Source organism: Arvicanthis niloticus, chromosome 21 (assembly GCF_011762505.2).
Source record: "Arvicanthis niloticus isolate mArvNil1 chromosome 21, mArvNil1.pat.X, whole genome shotgun sequence".
Taxonomy (NCBI): Eukaryota; Metazoa; Chordata; class Mammalia; order Rodentia; family Muridae; genus Arvicanthis; species Arvicanthis niloticus.
Window position 1 is genome coordinate 44,201,921 of NC_047678.1, and position 17,746 is coordinate 44,219,666.

Genomic DNA, 17,746 nt, shown 5'->3' on the forward strand with positions numbered 1-17,746 from the left:
TAGCTTTAGGTATATTTTTGAGAAAAAGGACATAAAGCAGCCACATTATTTGCCAAAATATCACAAGAACAATCTCTAGGACACTTACCAGTAGTCTGAATCCTTTTAAGTTAGGCTATCATAATCTATACTGCTCTCACCATCACTGTCTTCCACCCTCCTAGTAGTATGGGCTATTAAACCCCACTTAAAGCATTCGACTACTGTCCTAATCCAAAGTCTCAAAGTCCACATTCTGCTAACAAGTAGCTTTTCATCGACTACTTTGCTCCTTGGTAGCAACTTTTGTTTTAGTCACTGTTCTATTACTGTGAAGAGATACCATAACCATGACAGTTCTTTTAAATGAGAGCATTTAATTGGGATTTACTTATAGCTTCAGGGGTTTAGTCCATTAAGATCATAGTGGGGAACATGGCAGCATGCAGACTAGTACTGAAGAAGTAGCTGAGAGTTCTATAGCTAGATCCACAGTCAGCAGGAAGAGAAAGACACTGGTCCTTCCTTGGCCCCTGAAACTTCAAAGCCCACCCATAATGACACATTTCCTCTAAAAAGATCATATCTACTCCATCAAGGCCACAATTCCTAATCCTTTCAAATAGTGCCACTCCCTGATGACCAAGTATTCAAATCTATGAGCCTATGAGGAGCCATTCCTATTCAAACCACCACACAGATTATATGTAACATTGAGAAGGTTCTGGTATGATGAAGTATGTAGTATATTTGTGAGTGAGTGTGTGTGTGTGTGTGTGTGTGTGTGTGTGTGTGTGTGTGTGTGTGTATTTATATAAATAAAGATCTGTATCTCTGCTGGCCCCAGCACAAAGTTTGTTCCACATCAGCTGAGTAATTTTTGGTTCATTGATAGTGACTATTAAACCTTTTAATGTAATCTATTTGCAATATAAAATAGTTTTCTTTCTCTTGAATAAAGTTCAATTGGTCCTTAGAGTCAATTGGATTCTGAAAGACTGTGCCTAAAACAAATATGTTTTCTGTCTTTTCTGTCTCAACTCTACCCCTATCCTTAACCTTGGTTTGTGGTCTACCTTGAGATGACCTCCTGTGCTTCTCCTTTCTTGGCATAGGTTAGCCATGAAGAAAGAGGATATGACCAGGAGAAGGGCACACATGAATTTACATAGCTGGTCCCTTTTGTGTTGACAAAGATGCCTAGAAAGATCAACATTAATTTGTTCTTCCTTCAGAGAACTCAAAGCTAGTGATGGACACCATGACTATCTATTATATATGCAAGATTTTCTTCAACTGGGCTTCTTTCAACTCATCATTTCTTGGGTGATAATATTACATATCTCTGTTAGTGGGCTCCCCAATACAACTGTAAATTTGCTGCCTCATTTGATGACCATGCAATTTAGTGAACATGCAGTATTGAGATATCTTTGCTTGTTCATTTATATACCCAGCATCTATCTCCCACCTCCAATTCCATCTCTTAGTCCCTTGTTCAACTGGATGACTACCCTATAAAGGACTGCGGTATAAGAAATGCAATACTTTCCTATTGTAAGCTCCTATTTCTAGTTTTCTACCTAGATCTGAAGGAAGGGACTGCCAGAAGCCATCTAGGAGAAGCTAAAAACTAGCAGGTGATCTTCCTGAGGTGGTTCACTGTAGACTGCAAAACTATGGTGGATGAGACCAAAGGGAATACATTTTAGGAAAGATTCCTACTATTAATATGATTTTCCTGTTGTTATTTTATATATAACAATTACTAGGTATTAGCCCACTGTTTTGAGCATAATTTTGAAGATCAATCAAAATGTATTATTTTGTAAAGATGCTATATAGACAAATAGATTATTTCTTAAATCTTAATTATGATCCTATAAAAATTCCTGAAAGTATACCAGTAATTATTGAGCCCTTTATAATAGGAGTGTTGTTAGAGCCATCTCTGATATGAAAACTGCAACAAGAACTCTGCCAGTCTTCAGGTGTCATGCATTAATTGCTTCTGAGATATAAAGAAGGCATTTACAACTTACAACACATTCCAAGAGGTCGTAAAACAACCAAACATCATAAAAAGGATTTATTGTAGGTGTAAGGACAGAAGATAAAATATTGACTGGGTTTATCTATACAAAACTTCAATGATAACTTAGTTATGGTCTTTAACTCTCCATGAACCTGTAGAGCTAATGATAAATAATCGATGACTAGTCTTAGTGGGAACATATGTAAACATTCTCTGTTGTAAACTTATTTAATTTATGATTTGAATTTGTGTTTTAACTTTTAGTGAACTTTTGTAAAAGAATAAAAAAAGGATACTTAGAAAAAAAAAGTGATCTATTCCATTAGAAAAGATATAAAAATGAAGGAACACTGCATGACATTATTACATCAGAACTGCAGAGTAGAATAACTTAGACATTAAAAGGGAACTTAGAAATTAAGAGAGAATTTTTGGAGAACAGAAATTTTTGGAGAAAAACTTAGAAATAAAGATTTAAATCACTTTCCCAAGAGTCCTCTTTTTCTTCCTATGACTTTCTTTTTTATTGGATATTTTATTTATTTACATTTCAGATATTGTCCACTTTCCCCATTCTCCCCCATAAACCCCTTATCTTTTCCCCTTCCTGTTGCTTTTATAAGGGTGTTCCCCTACCCATTTACTCACTCCCACCTCCCTGCCCTTGAATTCCCCCACACTGAGACATCCAGCCTTCACAGGACCAAGGACCTCCTCTCCCACAAATGCCTGACAAGACCATCCTCCACTGTATATACATCTGGAGCCATGAGTCCCTCCATTTGACTCTCAGTTTGAACCCTGAAGTTCCTGAGCAGATAAGAGCAACAGCTACTTTACTTAGTCCCCCACCCCTCCCCAGCAATCAAGTGCTAAGCACCAGAGACTCTGGATTTTATGGCCTCAGGGGAAAGACAGGCAGGCCAGCTACCTCTTCAAAGTAAGTAACTTAGACTTAAGACAGATAAATGTTTTAATATTAAAAAAGCAACCCTAATTTCTCTCAAGACAAAGTCTTGCTCCCACTGATATACTTTCCCCACAGCTACCTTTAAGAGTGAACAAGAATACAGCATGAGCATTGATATGGCAGATACTGCTGATAAAATTACCCATGGCCTGAGGTCAATATTTCTAACTTCATCAAGCTTCAAGAATGGTATATATAGCTTGATCATGTGTTGGGAGCCGACTTTTAGCAGAAAGCAGCTAGAAAGCAGTTATCCACATGCTATCCAGGCCATACATGCCTTCAAGGTGCACGGTGCATGTGCTATCCATGCCTGTAAGGCTTACATCATATCCACGAGCCTACAAGGCACGTGGCAAAAGTGTACAAATACCCCAGATTTCCCTTCAATAAATGAGACTTGATCAGAACCTCTGTCTTGTCTCCATTCTGTGCGTCTCTTCCCCTTATCCCCACACTCTCTCTCTCTAGACCCTGACCAGAGGACCAGAGCAGCAGTTTGAGCAGAGCAGTGGTGGCCCACGCCTTTAATCCCAGCACTTGGGAGGCCAAGCCAGGCAGAGCGGAGCAGGTTGCAACATTTTTCTTATAGTAACTATTCAGGCATTGTTAAGTCTTTTGTCTCTAGCCAGGCAGAGCAGAGCAGGCCGCAACAATCATGCTAGCCCTTTTTGTCCTGGGAATACTTTTATTCCTGCCCATCATGTTAAAGCTTATTTTTAACAATATCAATGTGTTGGCAGCCAAAGTACATGGCTTGAAACTGAAAATGGACCCCCAGACAGAATTATTAAAATAACAGGCTGGCAAGCCAAGGATGGGTAAGGTTCTGCACAGAGCCTTATCAACCTAAGACAGAAATACATTGCTTTTGATAATGCATAATCTATGATGGGTAAGGAAGGCATTCTTGTCAGAACGACCTAAGATAGGCTCAGTCTTATTTATGAAATAAAAAGGGGGGAGATATGGAGAGATTTGGGGCTGCTTGTCAAGAATCTGACATGGGCCAAGGACAAGGAAATGAGCTGCTTGGCAGGAATATGACGTTGGGCAAGGACAAGAAAGAGGGCTTCAGGGAGGAATCTGACATTAGGCTAGAACAAAGAAATAATTTTAGACAGGAATCTAAATCTTAGGCTAGAACAAAGAAGTAATTTCAGGCAGGAATCTAAATCTTACACTAGAATAAGAAAGTAGGCTTAAGACATAAAAATGACTTTGGGCCAGGACAGGGAAGTAGGTTCAGATATTTTTGTCATTCTGATAAGCCCTTAGAAAGAGTGATCACAGGAGTGTTCATGGTACTTTGTTTATTGCCTTGCTTGTTTTTTGACTATTTGTGTTTATTGTCTTGCTTGTTCCTTGACTATTTGCATCTATTGTATTGCTAGTTCCTCAACCTAGAACTGACCTTGATAATTGCATGTAATTAAAATGGTATAAAAGCAAAAAGGAGGAGGGGGATTGGATGGGGGGGGGTCTAGGGAAGGGAATTGGGGAAAGGGGATGACATTGAAATGTAAGTAAATAAAATATCCAATTAAAAAAAAGAAAGAGTGAACAAGAACACTGGAGCTGGCCTCTGACAAGAGGCCTCATCAATCTTGTCCTCCCCTAATTAGTTTCTTATACAGTATTAGGAAGAATTGATGAGACAGCATAGGGCTACTTCTGTCGTTTCTTAGTTAGCCAGGAGAGGTGTCTAGCCCCAAGTGTCAGTGGTTTCCTCTATAACAGTGAAGCACTTAACACTCTAGCCCTAAGCCATAGGTTATAGTTGCCAGTTCCAGAGTCATCAGAAGATTCTTATATAATATCCTGTTATACATGGAGCTCAGGTGTGATCTGACCCACTCAAGCTGACAGTGGCATGTTGTAAGCCTTAGTTGGTACTTAGAACCTGTTATTAGCCCCAAGATTGCCTTAGATCTATGTTTTAGCACAGTTTTAAAATAAAGATTCCAAATACATTGGGAAGAATTCTAAACTCAGCTCAGTAGTTTATAGCATGTCCAGACAGATCTAATGAATGTATACAACAAACATGCTCTGAGTATTTAAATGGTTTGTTATTTTCTATGGTGCATACAAGTGGTATATAAGTTGGGGAGAGAGTTATATTTTCCATTACAAATATTTAGAAGACAAAGACAGAAATAGGAAAATATCATAATACTTCCTAATTCCAGTTTCCATGATGGTGGTATGAGACAGAAGGTAAAAAGGTTGGGAGTCATTGAACCCAAGCATCATTGTTCAGGCACATAGATGATAATTTGTGACACTGAAAGGTGGTGAGTAGAATTTTCTTATTTCTGTAAGGACTGTGAGGAGTTTCTGGCTACTCTAAAGATAACCTTGTGGGCACTAAGGACTCCCTCATTGATATGACCAAAGAACATTGACAATGGCAGTTAGTATGGCATTGTTCCTGTTGTGGTAATTATTTAAAAACGGCCTCTGGTCAAGCCATCTATCTAGGCTGTGGTGTCTCTGCCTAGCTCAGCCACGTGGCCAGAGGCCACATGCGTGCCGCAGCTAGAAACGGCCAGCGAGAAACACCAGCCTTGCCACCCACGAGATGCCAGCATGGGAGATGGCTCTGCCAATCTTCCACACTGTCTCAGCAAGGCTGGGCAGTGCCCAGACCATCCCATCAATCATGCGGGCTCTGTACAAATGAGATTCTAAGGCTTAGATTATCCAAAGGCTTATACATTTGGTAATGATCAATAACAAGATGCCCTTACAATCAGAAGTGTAACCCAATACCCAACTTAGATATACCAGCTACCTTTGACTGCTTGAGACAAGCGAACATCCCCCTCCATGTCCCCCTCTCTCCTTCTCTGTCTCTCCTTTAGCTCCTCCTCTTCTTCTCCTCCTCTTCCTTTACTCCTCTTCTTCCTCTCCTTACTCCTCCCACCTTAGCTCCTTCTACATGTTCCTGTTAGTAAATTACAGAAAAGATCCTATCTGTTTTGTAACACAGCTAATGTGTTGTGGAACAAAAGACACTGGACAGGAAGAAGGAAGCATCTGGGACTCCCTCTTCATGAAGTTAAAGACATCTGACCTATCTAAGGTCAGAATGACCCTTACTTTTTAGGCAAGATAGAGGGTACCTTCCTGGGCCATATGGAGGGTCTATACCTTATCACCAGATCTTGATGGTGGTTTTATAAGTCTATGCAAATCTGAACTGGAAAAGCTATACAAATAAGATATGAACCCTCAATTGAAACTGTAATTAAAGAAACATATTCATAATAAAAAAATTTTTGATACAAGTTCTCACTATTTAGCCCTAACTGGCCTGGAACTCGCTATGTAGAGTGGGCTGACCGCATACTCAATGAGTAAATGTGTCCCACTATGCCTATCCCATAAAAAATTTAAAAGCACAAGTAAATTATTGTGCTAAAATATCGAAGAAACATAAAAAAGGAAGGATGCTAGAGTGGTTTGTGTGTGAGAACAGTTTAAAAGGGTTCCTGGGAAAGGATAAGTATTGAGATGTATTAAAATGGACCAGTTCTTTAATTATGAGAATATGACTATTTTTCTTACTTTTGTCTTCCTCCACTTCATATAATAAGTGTAGTTGGTGTTATAATTAGACATTTGTCTGTATGTGGTCTCGGCATGTGGGTTTGTGCACCTGTATGTGCACATGTGGAAGCCAGAGCTCTAGTCAGCTGTCTTCCTCTATCATTTTTCACCTTGGTTTTTGAGACAGCATCTTTCACTGACCCAGAAGCTCACTAATTAATTAAACAGGCTAGTAGACCCCTAGGATCCTCCTGGCTCTGTCCCTCAGGGTTATAAACAGGCACTACTACATTTAACCTTTCTTTTTTAAAAAAAAAAAATCTAAATGCTGGGGAGTGCAAACTCAGGTTCTCATACTTTCACAGTAAGCAGTTTACCCACTGAGCTCTTTCCCAAGCCCTAGATACTTTGTTTTCTAAGGTTCATTTGCTGTTTTTACAGTTCAGTTTACTACTGATAAGGACTTAGAATGAAGTTCCTGTGTCCTCATGTTCATGTTGAGTTCCCTTGAACTCAAAGGGAAAGATTGACATCTCCCTATTGGTCAAGAATGCTCTGAATATTGGTTCAGTGATATTGTTGGCAATGAGAGCAAAGCAAGGAGAGGAACATTAATACAATCACTAGAGATAGAGAACTTGCTCAAAGGCTTACTGGTGTCCCAGAAGGAGAGATGTCTTGAGGTACTCCATATGGGCCTTGAGTCTAGAGGGACAAACTAACCATAAGCATTACTTTGTTGATGTCAAAGTACAACACAGATGAGGACAAAGTCATGTAAACTGGGATGGACAAAGCAGTGAGCAAAGCAGAGAACGGAATCCAAGTTGTAGCACAGTGTGCTATGGTTGTGACACACATAAAATGTAAAGTTATTCGCTAGTAAAGATTTCTCCATGGGTCTATAGTCCCTCATTTCTTTGTGCGTACTTGGTGCAAACCTATCCAGGAGGTGACTGGAACACACCTCTGGACCAGGCACTTAACAGGGGGTAATGTCTTGCTTAGCTGGGCTTCTTTCTGCAAACTGCAATCTTGTCCCTGGCTTTGTTCCAAGGCATACTTTTCAAACTGCATGATCTCTGGTAGCATTTATTCCTTCACATATCTACTAGCACATCTCGAACAGGATTGGCAACGGAATTTCAGAAGTGGAGGATCTTGCCAAGGCCGCTGGAAATCCTGTCTGAGCGACTTTTGAGCCTGTATAGGGCTCCACACTGCCCTCTGGGGGGTAAGCTAGATCTCCTGTATCTTCAGCTACCCTATGAAACTATCTCAGCACAGGACTAAGCCCTAGATCTACATGATGACAATAAGAGTAAATAGTATTCACAAACAGAATTATAATATTTGTCTAGCAGCAGCAGAGAGGTCTACCTCAGTAAACGATTTTAAAACTATTTTTAAAAGATTTTTTAAAAGTTTTTTATTTTGAAAAGATTACTGAGTGTGTAATTGAGAGATTGTTGTTTATTGTGTTGTGGTTTGTCTCTAAACTTGCTGTTAACCTCCTATTGCTACCAAATTCAGGTCTGGACATTTACCACATAGAAAATTAATCAACAGAAGACATACAATGGGCAAAAGAAAACAGTCTTTATTAAAAGATGCCAGTCACCCAGAAGGAAGCAAACTGATGCCTCAACTCCCTGCTTTCAAGGTTTTGGGGGAAATGAAAATTAGGGGTTATATATAGAGTTAGCATTCCCAGGAACTTGAGTCAGATAATCCTATGCTAGGCAGAATTATTGATCTCCTGGTGGTGGTCTAGACTTACCTTGCAGACAAGATGCTCTGGACTGCAAAGAGAAAGCCATATCTTGGGAATGAGGAGTTAGGACACAGCAAAATGGAGTTACTGAAGACAACAGCCTGTTATAACAAACCATGAAGTGACTACTGTTATTTAGCCTAACACACTGGCTACAGAAGTCTTGTGTCTTTCACGGTCTCTTGTGTCTCATTGGCAGCTCTGTGCTATGTATTATCTCTGCTGTCATTTCTCTTTTTTTATTGGATATTTTATTTACATTTCAGATGCCATCCCATTTTCCCTCCCTAGAAAACCCCTATCCCATACCCACTTCTCCTTTTTGCTAGTATACAATTTTTTTTAATGTTAACCAAAGGCTTTATAAGTTTGGTAATGCTCAATATCAATCAGAAGTGTAACCCAATACCCAACCTAGATATATCAACTATCTTTGATGGGCAGAGACATGTGAACATCTGCCTCCATGTCTGGGCCCCCTCTCTCTTTTTCTCTCATCACCTAGCTCCTCCTCTCCTTCTCCTCTTCCTCTCCTTACTTCTCTTCCTCCTCTCCTCCTCTTCCTCTCCGTACTCCTCCCACCTTAGCTCCTCCTACATATCACCCTTCCTGTTAAAATAAAACTTTTCTCTCAAAACTATACCAACTATATATATATAACTATATAACTATACCAATTTATGTCAGTAAGGTGCAAGATAGACCTAATACCCAGTCCATCATTTTGTTGACTATCTGCTGTCATTTCTTGATGTTTTTAAAATTCCACCAACCACCCAGCTGATCTGACATAGTTACATATGGCATTATTATATTCTCCTGAATTTTATCATGCACTTCTCTTCATTGTTAGATGAAAAATCCTTCATGGCTCCAGATAAATTGTGTTCTTGGAGTGAGACATTCTGTTGCCTTCAAATCTGGTATAGAATAGGCACTTATAGATGCCTATATGCAATGCATAATTTTGTATCTCACTAGTTACCAGACATATGAAAGAAAAGAGAAATATGTTTAGTTTTCAGGAAAATATATGGTATACCTGTTTGATAACCAGTTGTTTTAGTTTACGCAGAAAAGTCATACTAAACAGTAAAAATTATGTGTGTGAAATTTAGGACAGAGAGGGAACATGAGTAAAATAAGTAACAAGGTTGATATCTGGAACTAAGCTGTCATCTCACTTTAAATTGGTTGGAGTTTACTTTAATCAGGAGCAACTATGAGAAGAATAAATTCTTTTGCCATTTTGACTTTACCAGTGAGAAGCAGAGATATTGCATGCATTATTTGTCTCTTAGACCGTGACTCTCTCAATTCAAATGTGGGCTTTAATAAATGGATATAAGTGTTCTTCTGGCATTAATATCCTTTTATTTTTCTCTAATTTCTAGCAAAGTGTGTAGCTGGATGAGCAGAGAACATAAGTAAAAGAGTCTGAAGGAGGAAACTCCTCAAAAGACTTTCATACCAGAGCTGCCTTCTATTTTTTACTTAAATGCAACTTTAAAGGAAAAAAGAAGAACTGATCTGACACCCCAACCCCAACCCTGAACACTACGTAATATCTTTTCTCATCAAACTCCACCCTTTGTGAAAGAAGCTGTGTTTCTTACTTTATACTGTCTTCATTTTTGATTTGTACAGCTCTCCCAGCCAGAGGAGGTGAGACATCCGTTCCCCCTACAAGAAACTCTGGTAAGTCACCTCTCAGCCCTTGGTTGACTCGTTAGCTCAGCTTCTGTGATGAGTAAAAACTTTAACAGGAAATCCTGAGATGACATCTGTCAGCACCAGGTGCTCACAGAATTATCTGGAAATATAATCTTTAAGATACAGGAAAGGTAAGAATTTAGGATGTTTCAGCATGTGATGTACAAAACATGATAGTGGATGAAATATTTAAAAGAGACAGTGTTTTTAATAAAACAAGCAGAGTCCTTACTCTTTAAAAATAGCTTCTAGAACAATGATATTGCGTGAAATCTGGTTTGATAATCAGCTGAAAAGAGGCGAAATCTCTCCATGGGCCGTGTGTGTTCCAGAAGCTCTACGTTTCTTGTGCTCTCTTGTTCTCTCTTTCTCCCCTTGCTCTGCCTGTGTCTAAGAAAACAGAGAAACCTAAAAATTGTCTAAGTTTATATAAGATCACAAATATCAGAGTTTCTACAGCACACTTAGTAGTGAACTCTTATTCTGGCTTAGCACTTGAAGGTGAGTTTTTTTTTTTTTTTTTTTCCCCCGGTGTGCTTCTCTTAGCTGCCTAACTGGGAAGAACGAAGAGCTTTAGAGAGCTAAGCAGAGAAAATTTTCAGGTAGAGCAGTGGCATTTAGATAGAGCAAGCCAGTTGGTTGTAGAGGCTGGACGCTGACTATCACCCATGGAGATGGAAGAATCATGTCCTACTTGATCATCTCATCTTGTCTTTTTATACGAGAACTCTTGATGGTGGAAACTCAGGACACAGAAATAACTTTAGAGAAAAAAGTGAGGATAATCTACTTTAATTACTGATGCTATATTCTATGACACTGTTTGTGTATTTGGACATTAGCTCATTTCATCCTGACTACAGAGAAGCGCCGTTGTCGGAAGCCATCTAGGAAAGGCTAAGGCTAGCCAGTGGCCTTCTTGGAGGTGGCCCACCTGTTTGCATGGACAAAGCTCCGAGAGGCAAGGTCTCAAGAGTCTTCACTTCAGGATTGCTTCTTACAGCTGATATGCCTTTTCCTATCAGTATCACATAGCCTAAAAATTCCTGCGCATCAGACCACCCTATTGGTGAGATTTCTTGCAGATCAACATAAAGATGAACTTTCATGAATTAATTAATGCTGTTTAGATAAATTCATAATTTTATAGCGTTCCTGATTTGATTCAAATAATCTTAGGAAGAAAGTTTTAAGAGATGGTTTTAGTTGTTTGCTAGAAAGATGTAATAAAGTTAAAATCAAGACTAGAATGCGCCCACTTCTCATAATAGTAAGTAAGGCTGTATAATAAGAAATACAATGAGCTCTCATCACTACACTAAAAAGAGAAATATGCTTGGGACAAATTTGTGTTCAAGGAGAAAGTATTCAGGTCCAAGAATGAAGCCACAGGTGTGAACTATAATAAGACAAAGCCATGTGAAACAGTTACTATGAACTTAAAATGAGCATACAGGATGAAAAATTGCTTTAAACTTAATATCAACATCCTTTTGTAACTCCCATTTTGTATAACATTTTATCTATGAGGTAATTATCTAATAACTTTTGCCTATAAAATGGCCAGAGAAAAGAAATAAAGATGAGGGGGTAGCTGGGGAGTAGGAATCTGTGCCATCTACCCATCCATCCATCCATCCATCCATCCATCCATCCATCCATCCATCCATCCATCCAATGTAGTGATGCGGCCATTTTCTGTTTCACCTACTGTGTATGTGTCTGTGTGAGTGACATCTTTCTCTCTCTGATTCAAAAAGCATTACCCAGTTCTGGCTGCCTGACCAGAGAAGGGAGAATTCCTCTACTTAATCCCCTGTTGTTAAGCAACAGGTGTTAATTACTCTGAGACCTTTGGCTTCTGGCCCAAAAACAATGCAGACTCAAGGAGAGTAAATATTATTTATACTAAGGAACCTTTATTCTTGGAAAATAAACTTTTGGCCCCCACCCTTCTACTGCTCTCCCAATTGGTTACCATCTAGAAAGATGTTCTGGAAAGTTCAGAGCAAACCATGTTACAAAGAGAGAAAGAGAGAGAGAGAGAGAGAGAGAGAGAGAGAGAGAGAGAGAGAGATCTTATTAGTCACTAAAGAGTGACAAGCAGCATATGTCAGTTGCGGTTTCATACTGTCCAAATTCAAAGTCAGTTACTTCCTGGTGATATGGTTTTTATATTAACTTATTCATTCTCTCTGAACTTGGGGAATGTTTTGTCTAGAAAAACGTAAACAGTATATTGTCTGCCTCAAACAATTGACTCAAACATTTGGCAAATGCGCATGTAAGAAACTTATAACTGCAATTGCACCCACTGCTAATTCTTACTGGCATTTGTGTGAAATCTAGCATTTATAGATAAATGCCTACAAACAGCATCTTCAGTAGAGCTCCTAAGTCCATGAGTTACGTAAAACCTGACTCAGTTTCACAGATTAATTCACCCCACATTGATATGGAAAGCAAGATTTTATTTGATGAAATGCATCTTTGGTGACTTTCAGCCTGTCTGATGATAGCAAAATTAAACGTAGAAATCCATGCCTCAAAGATCTACTAAATTATAAAACAATAATTGTGGTAGGCCAGTAACTGCTTTAAACTTTATTAAGCATTGTCTTTTATTTATTCATAGGCTTTTGCAAGATGGATTTTCAAGGGTCAGTGCCTACCGATATCTATGACATTGATTATGGTATGTCAACACCCTGCCAAAAAATCAGTGTGAAACAAATCGCAGCCCAGATCCTGCCCCCACTCTACTCCCTGGTATTCATCTTTGGTTTTGTGGGCAATATGATGGTCTTCCTCGTCTTGATAAGCTGTAAAAAGCTGAAGAGTGTGACTGATATCTACCTGTTCAACCTGGCCATCTCTGACCTGCTCTTCCTCCTCACGCTCCCGTTCTGGGCTCACTATGCTGCAAGTGAGTGGGTCTTTGGGAATATCATGTGTAAAGTATTCACAGGGTTCTATCACATTGGCTATTTTGGTGGAATCTTCTTCATTATCCTCCTGACGATTGATAGGTACTTGGCTATTGTCCATGCTGTGTTTGCTTTAAAAGTCAGAACGGTCAACTTTGGGGCGATAACAAGTGTAGCCACTTGGGTGGTGGCTGTGTTTGCCTCTCTCCCGGAAATAATCTTTACCAGGTCTCAGAAAGAAGGTTCTCATTATACATGCAGTCCTCATTTTCCACACACTCAGTATCATTTCTGGAAGAATTTCCAAACATTAAAGATGGTCATCTTGAGCCTGATCCTGCCCCTACTGGTCATGGTCATCTGCTACTCAGGGATCCTCCACACCCTGTTTCGCTGTAGGAATGAGAAGAAGAGGGACAGGGCTGTGAGGCTCATCTTTGCCATCATGATTGTCTACTTTCTCTTCTGGACTCCATACAATATTGTCCTCCTCCTGACCACCTTCCAGGAATTCTTTGGACTGAGTAATTGCAGTAGTTCTAATAGACTAGACCAGGCCATGCAGGTGACAGAGACTCTTGGGATGACACACTGCTGCCTAAACCCAGTCATCTATGCCTTTGTTGGGGAGAAGTTCCGGAATTATCTCTCAGTGTTCTTCCGAAAACACATTGTCAAACGCTTTTGCAAACGCTGTTCAATTTTCCAGCAAGACCATCCAGATCGTGTAAGCTCAGTCTATACACGGTCCACGGGAGAACAAGAAGTTTCTACTGGTTTATGACCTGTATTGTATATTGTGTATTGTATATATAATTGTGTATACACTTGTTCTTTTAAAAAAGAAATTAGTATCATAGAGGGCCCAAGATACGTGCATCTTTTTGATATTTATTTTAGATAGGCTGGGTCTTTTAAAGCTAAAATGGGGGCGGGAGAGGCGAGGAGAAAGAGTCTTTTATCTGGGAGGGGTAGCATGCATAAAGAGACAAGAGGCAGGGGCCATGGCGCATGTGCAAAGGGACGGACTCAGGGGTGCGGCTGTTGCCTAGAGATGACATGTCTTGTAGCTGGGTTCCTGAGAGGTGGCTGTAAATATGCTTACTTGGCATAAAGTCGCTTCTTGCTGTCCATGGATGTGCCTGAGTGCCAACGGGGAAGAACCACTTCTGCATATAAAATGTAGAGTCAGCAGAACTTGGGGTAAACTGGAGTTAGAGGTGAAGGAGAACCCCTAGGCTTAATTAACTGGAATAACCATTGAGGAAACAGCAAATACAAAGGAAAAATAGAGGAAAGAGTTTAGCCTAGGAAGGAAGTCTCATTTTACAGCCTGAATATAATGTTGTCTCAGGCTGGCATTTTGTTCCTGCCTCAGACCTAAATCTTACCATACCGGCTTTGATCCTGAAGGGTAACCAGGGGGCTGTGAAACACCTGGATTATGAATCACGAGCCTGAGATCTAGGAATAATACGAACCCCTTGTAATTCTAGATGAGGGCTGTTTACATAGTTTGAACTCAGAACTTTGAGCAGAGGGTCCAAGAGATGAGAGAAGAACATCAATTTTTTTTTTCTATTTACTTAGCAATCATCACATCTGGAAGATTCATTTTCAAAACAAGTTGCTGTGCACTCCAGGAGTCATGAAAGTCTAACTATTGCCCTCTGTGTTCCAGGTTGAGTGTGAGGGCTTCAGTCACACTTTCCAGATAGCTTCTCCACACAAACGATGCTAAATTTAGCCATTTCAGAGAGGTTGAGGATTTTTGTTGTTTTTGCAGTTGATATTGTTTTGAATTTTAGAGCAGTTAAGATCTTCATGGTGAAGGCTAGGGGAAGAAATAAAGGGGTTAGAATCTCTCAGAAGATTCAAGTATCCGCCTAACAAGAGGTGGTACTGGTTTCTCTCAAGCTCTGATTATGAAACCAGAGTCCTGTGACTGTCAGCAGGAAGTGAACCTTTGCTTTTTTCTTTCCTGTGATCCACATCTTCTTCCCCACTATGTAGCCCAGACTAGCATCAAGTTCATGGTCCTCCTGCTTACATCTCAAGTTCTGAGATTACAAGTATATATGAACATGCCCAGCTGGATTTTTATATTCGTTAGCACATAGAAAGTTATAAATTCTTCGAAGATAATGAGTCTTATAAAAAGTGCTTTGTAAAAAAATTGCATTTTATACTTTCAATCAAGTGTACATTTAGTGAATAGTAAGTAAAATTATGAGAGTATTTTGTAAGTAGTTGTTTTGGAGAACACCCCCAAATAATACTGGTTTAAATATAGAGTTCTTAGAGTAAGTGGGTGCTGGTGACAATTGTATTTCCTTTAAAGTATTTTTAGCAGTTAACTTTCCTCCTGAAACACATTTTCATAATAATTTGCTGTTAAAGATATTATGTCTAAGAAATATTATTATTTCTGAGCAGTTTTGCCTTGAAAGGTTGTAAATATTAAATTGTGCTTACTCTCCATCAAAAGAGTTTTTAACATATTTACAAATTTATTTCAGAAGTCAAGAATCTAGTTGAAAATAAAGATATGCAACTTTGTGGTCTGGTATTTGACTGGGTGTCACGTGGTAGGTGTCATGTGGCAGGAAGGGTGAGCATTGTCTTTGTTTGCTCCTTTCTTCCTTCCTTCCTTCCTTCCTTCCTTCCTTCCTTCCTTCCTTTCTTTCTTTCTTTCTTCCTTCCTTTCTTTCTTTCTTCCTTTCAAGTGTGTTAATAATTTCAGTAATGGAACTTCGATAACACTGGGATTTCTTGCACATGTTTCTTGTTCAGAAAGAGGATGGATGCTCCAAGGAGAGTTTGGACCATGCTGGTTTCCAGTCTGCTACAGCCTCAGCTTCTAAGGGGCTGTTCATGCTCCTTATGGAAGAAACAAACCAGTAGGAAATAAAACAGGCTGAGTGGTTCAGTAACTTCTAGATTCAAAGGGTTGCTTTTCATCTTTTAGATTTGAAGGTAGAAAGTGTCAAAGAAGAGTGGAAGGCATCCGGGCTTAGAAGAGAGAAAGGAGTCAGGGCAAGGGAGTCCTCTATCTGCTATGATAAAGTCAGCTTTTGTGGGGATGAGGGAAAGTGTGTTAATAACTTATCTTGTCGCTGTGAAAAAAATCTGACAAAGGCAGCTTAAGGAAGGACTGTTTACCATTGTTGGTGGTTTGAAGGAATACACTCTGTTGTGGTGTGTGAGGAGTGTGAGCTTGGTGGTCATGTCACATCTTCATCCAGGAAGCAAAGAATTGAATGCTGGTGTCATTTCTCTTTCTCCTTTTACTCAGCCCACGTCTCTAGTCCATGGGATGGTGTTGTTCATATTCAGAGTGGGTATTCCCTTCTTGGCTTATCTTTCTGGAAACATCCTCATAGATACAGTCAGAAATGAGTGTCCTAGTTAATTCTAAATCCAGTAAAGCAATCAATCAATACCAACCATTACAAAAATGTCTGTTTCTTTCTTTCTTTTTCTGTTATGGCTGAAATACACACTCCTTCTTACCTTTCCGTATGTTAGATGAATTCAAAAAGAAAAACTGCTTGAGGTATAATATGACTATGTATATATTTCTTTCATAATTTTATAAATATTTTAACGTCCCATTTGACTCCATATTGTTACTATTTAGATAAATTATAATTTCTGTGCTATTATAATTCTGTAATGCCTCAAGAGCTTATTTTGTTTTAAAAATAGGGAGTTTTGTTTGTTTTGAGAGTTTCTCTGTGTAGTCCAGGCTGCCCTGGAACTTCCTCTGTAGATCAGGCTGGCCTCAAACTCAGAAATATGCCTGCCTCTGCTTCCCAATTACTGAGATTAAAGGTGTGCACCATCATTGCCTGACTCAAAAATGAGTTTTAAAGTATACATAGAGAAAAATGACCCTTTTCCCTGCTTGAGTCAAAGGGAAGGCTCGCAAAACTGCAACTAGCCCAGGCTATATTGATTCTATACTGCCCCCCAGTGGCCAACTAGCAAATAACAAGAATGTTTGGCAACCAGCATGGACCACATCTTAGAAATAAGAAGTATGGTTCCACTGAATTGTTTACTGTTTGTGTCTTTAATTCCAGTGTGGACAGAGGCATATCCAGAGCAGCTCAGGGTAGATGACACACAGCTCTTTCTCACTGCTTCAGAAGAACAGGAAGAACATCAGCTGAGAATACCAGTTGACACTTTGGTTGAAATAATTATTTCAGGTGGATCTGCAGAATGCTGGAGCCCAGACCTTGAAAAGGCTCTAGAAAATTATTTATAAACAGGTATTTTTCACATGCACGAAATGCCCCACACTCTCCTTGCATTTCACTCTAACCCTGTGTTTCCCAAGTGTTTGCAGTGTTTCAATATAGTTTGAGATGTAGGTGGTTTTCCTTGATTCTTTTTATTCTCTTTTCTTCATTGCCATTATTACTCCACAGGGATGAAACACTCTTACAAAACTATATACCTTTACAATGGAATAGCTGTGGAGGATTACTCAGTCCAGGTGCCTCTCTCTGTAGGTGAGAAGCAGAGTCTACTCCAAGCCCTCAAAGAGGGTTTCAGAGGACCCAAGAATTAGCAAGTTATGACAGTGTTTCCCAATCTCAGTGTGCAGTCAGTGATAAGCCTTTGAGTAAGTAGGTGGGGAGACGGTCTGATACCACTTACAATCATGCCTAGATAAATTCAAGAGCTGGGCTTACTATTAATGAAGGCTATATTCTAGTTCTGGCGTAGTCTTAGCTTCACTTTGAAATGACATGGGGAGTTTTGCACTAAGCCCCGCTCCCATT

At 39.5% G+C, this 17,746-nt stretch overlaps 1 protein-coding gene across 2 annotated transcripts; it reads left to right on the plus strand.

The window, feature by feature from the left end:
* The first annotated feature begins 9,881 nt into the window (after nt 1-9,881).
* On the plus strand, nt 9,882-16,399 carry LOC117693482 (C-C chemokine receptor type 5). 2 transcript variants are annotated; one of them, XM_076917259.1, is made up of 3 exons: nt 9,882-10,011; nt 10,869-11,095; nt 12,662-16,399. In XM_076917259.1, the coding sequence occupies exon 3, from the start codon at nt 12,673-12,675 to the stop codon at nt 13,735-13,737; it is 1,065 nt and encodes a 354-aa protein (XP_076773374.1). In that variant the 5' UTR covers nt 9,882-10,011; nt 10,869-11,095; nt 12,662-12,672; the 3' UTR covers nt 13,738-16,399. The 2 variants fall into 2 exon arrangements, with proteins under 2 accessions (XP_076773374.1, XP_034340046.1); XM_034484155.2 differs by lacking the exon at nt 10,869-11,095 and having other exon boundaries at nt 9,915-10,011.
* The last annotated feature ends 1,347 nt before the right edge of the window (nt 16,400-17,746 follow it).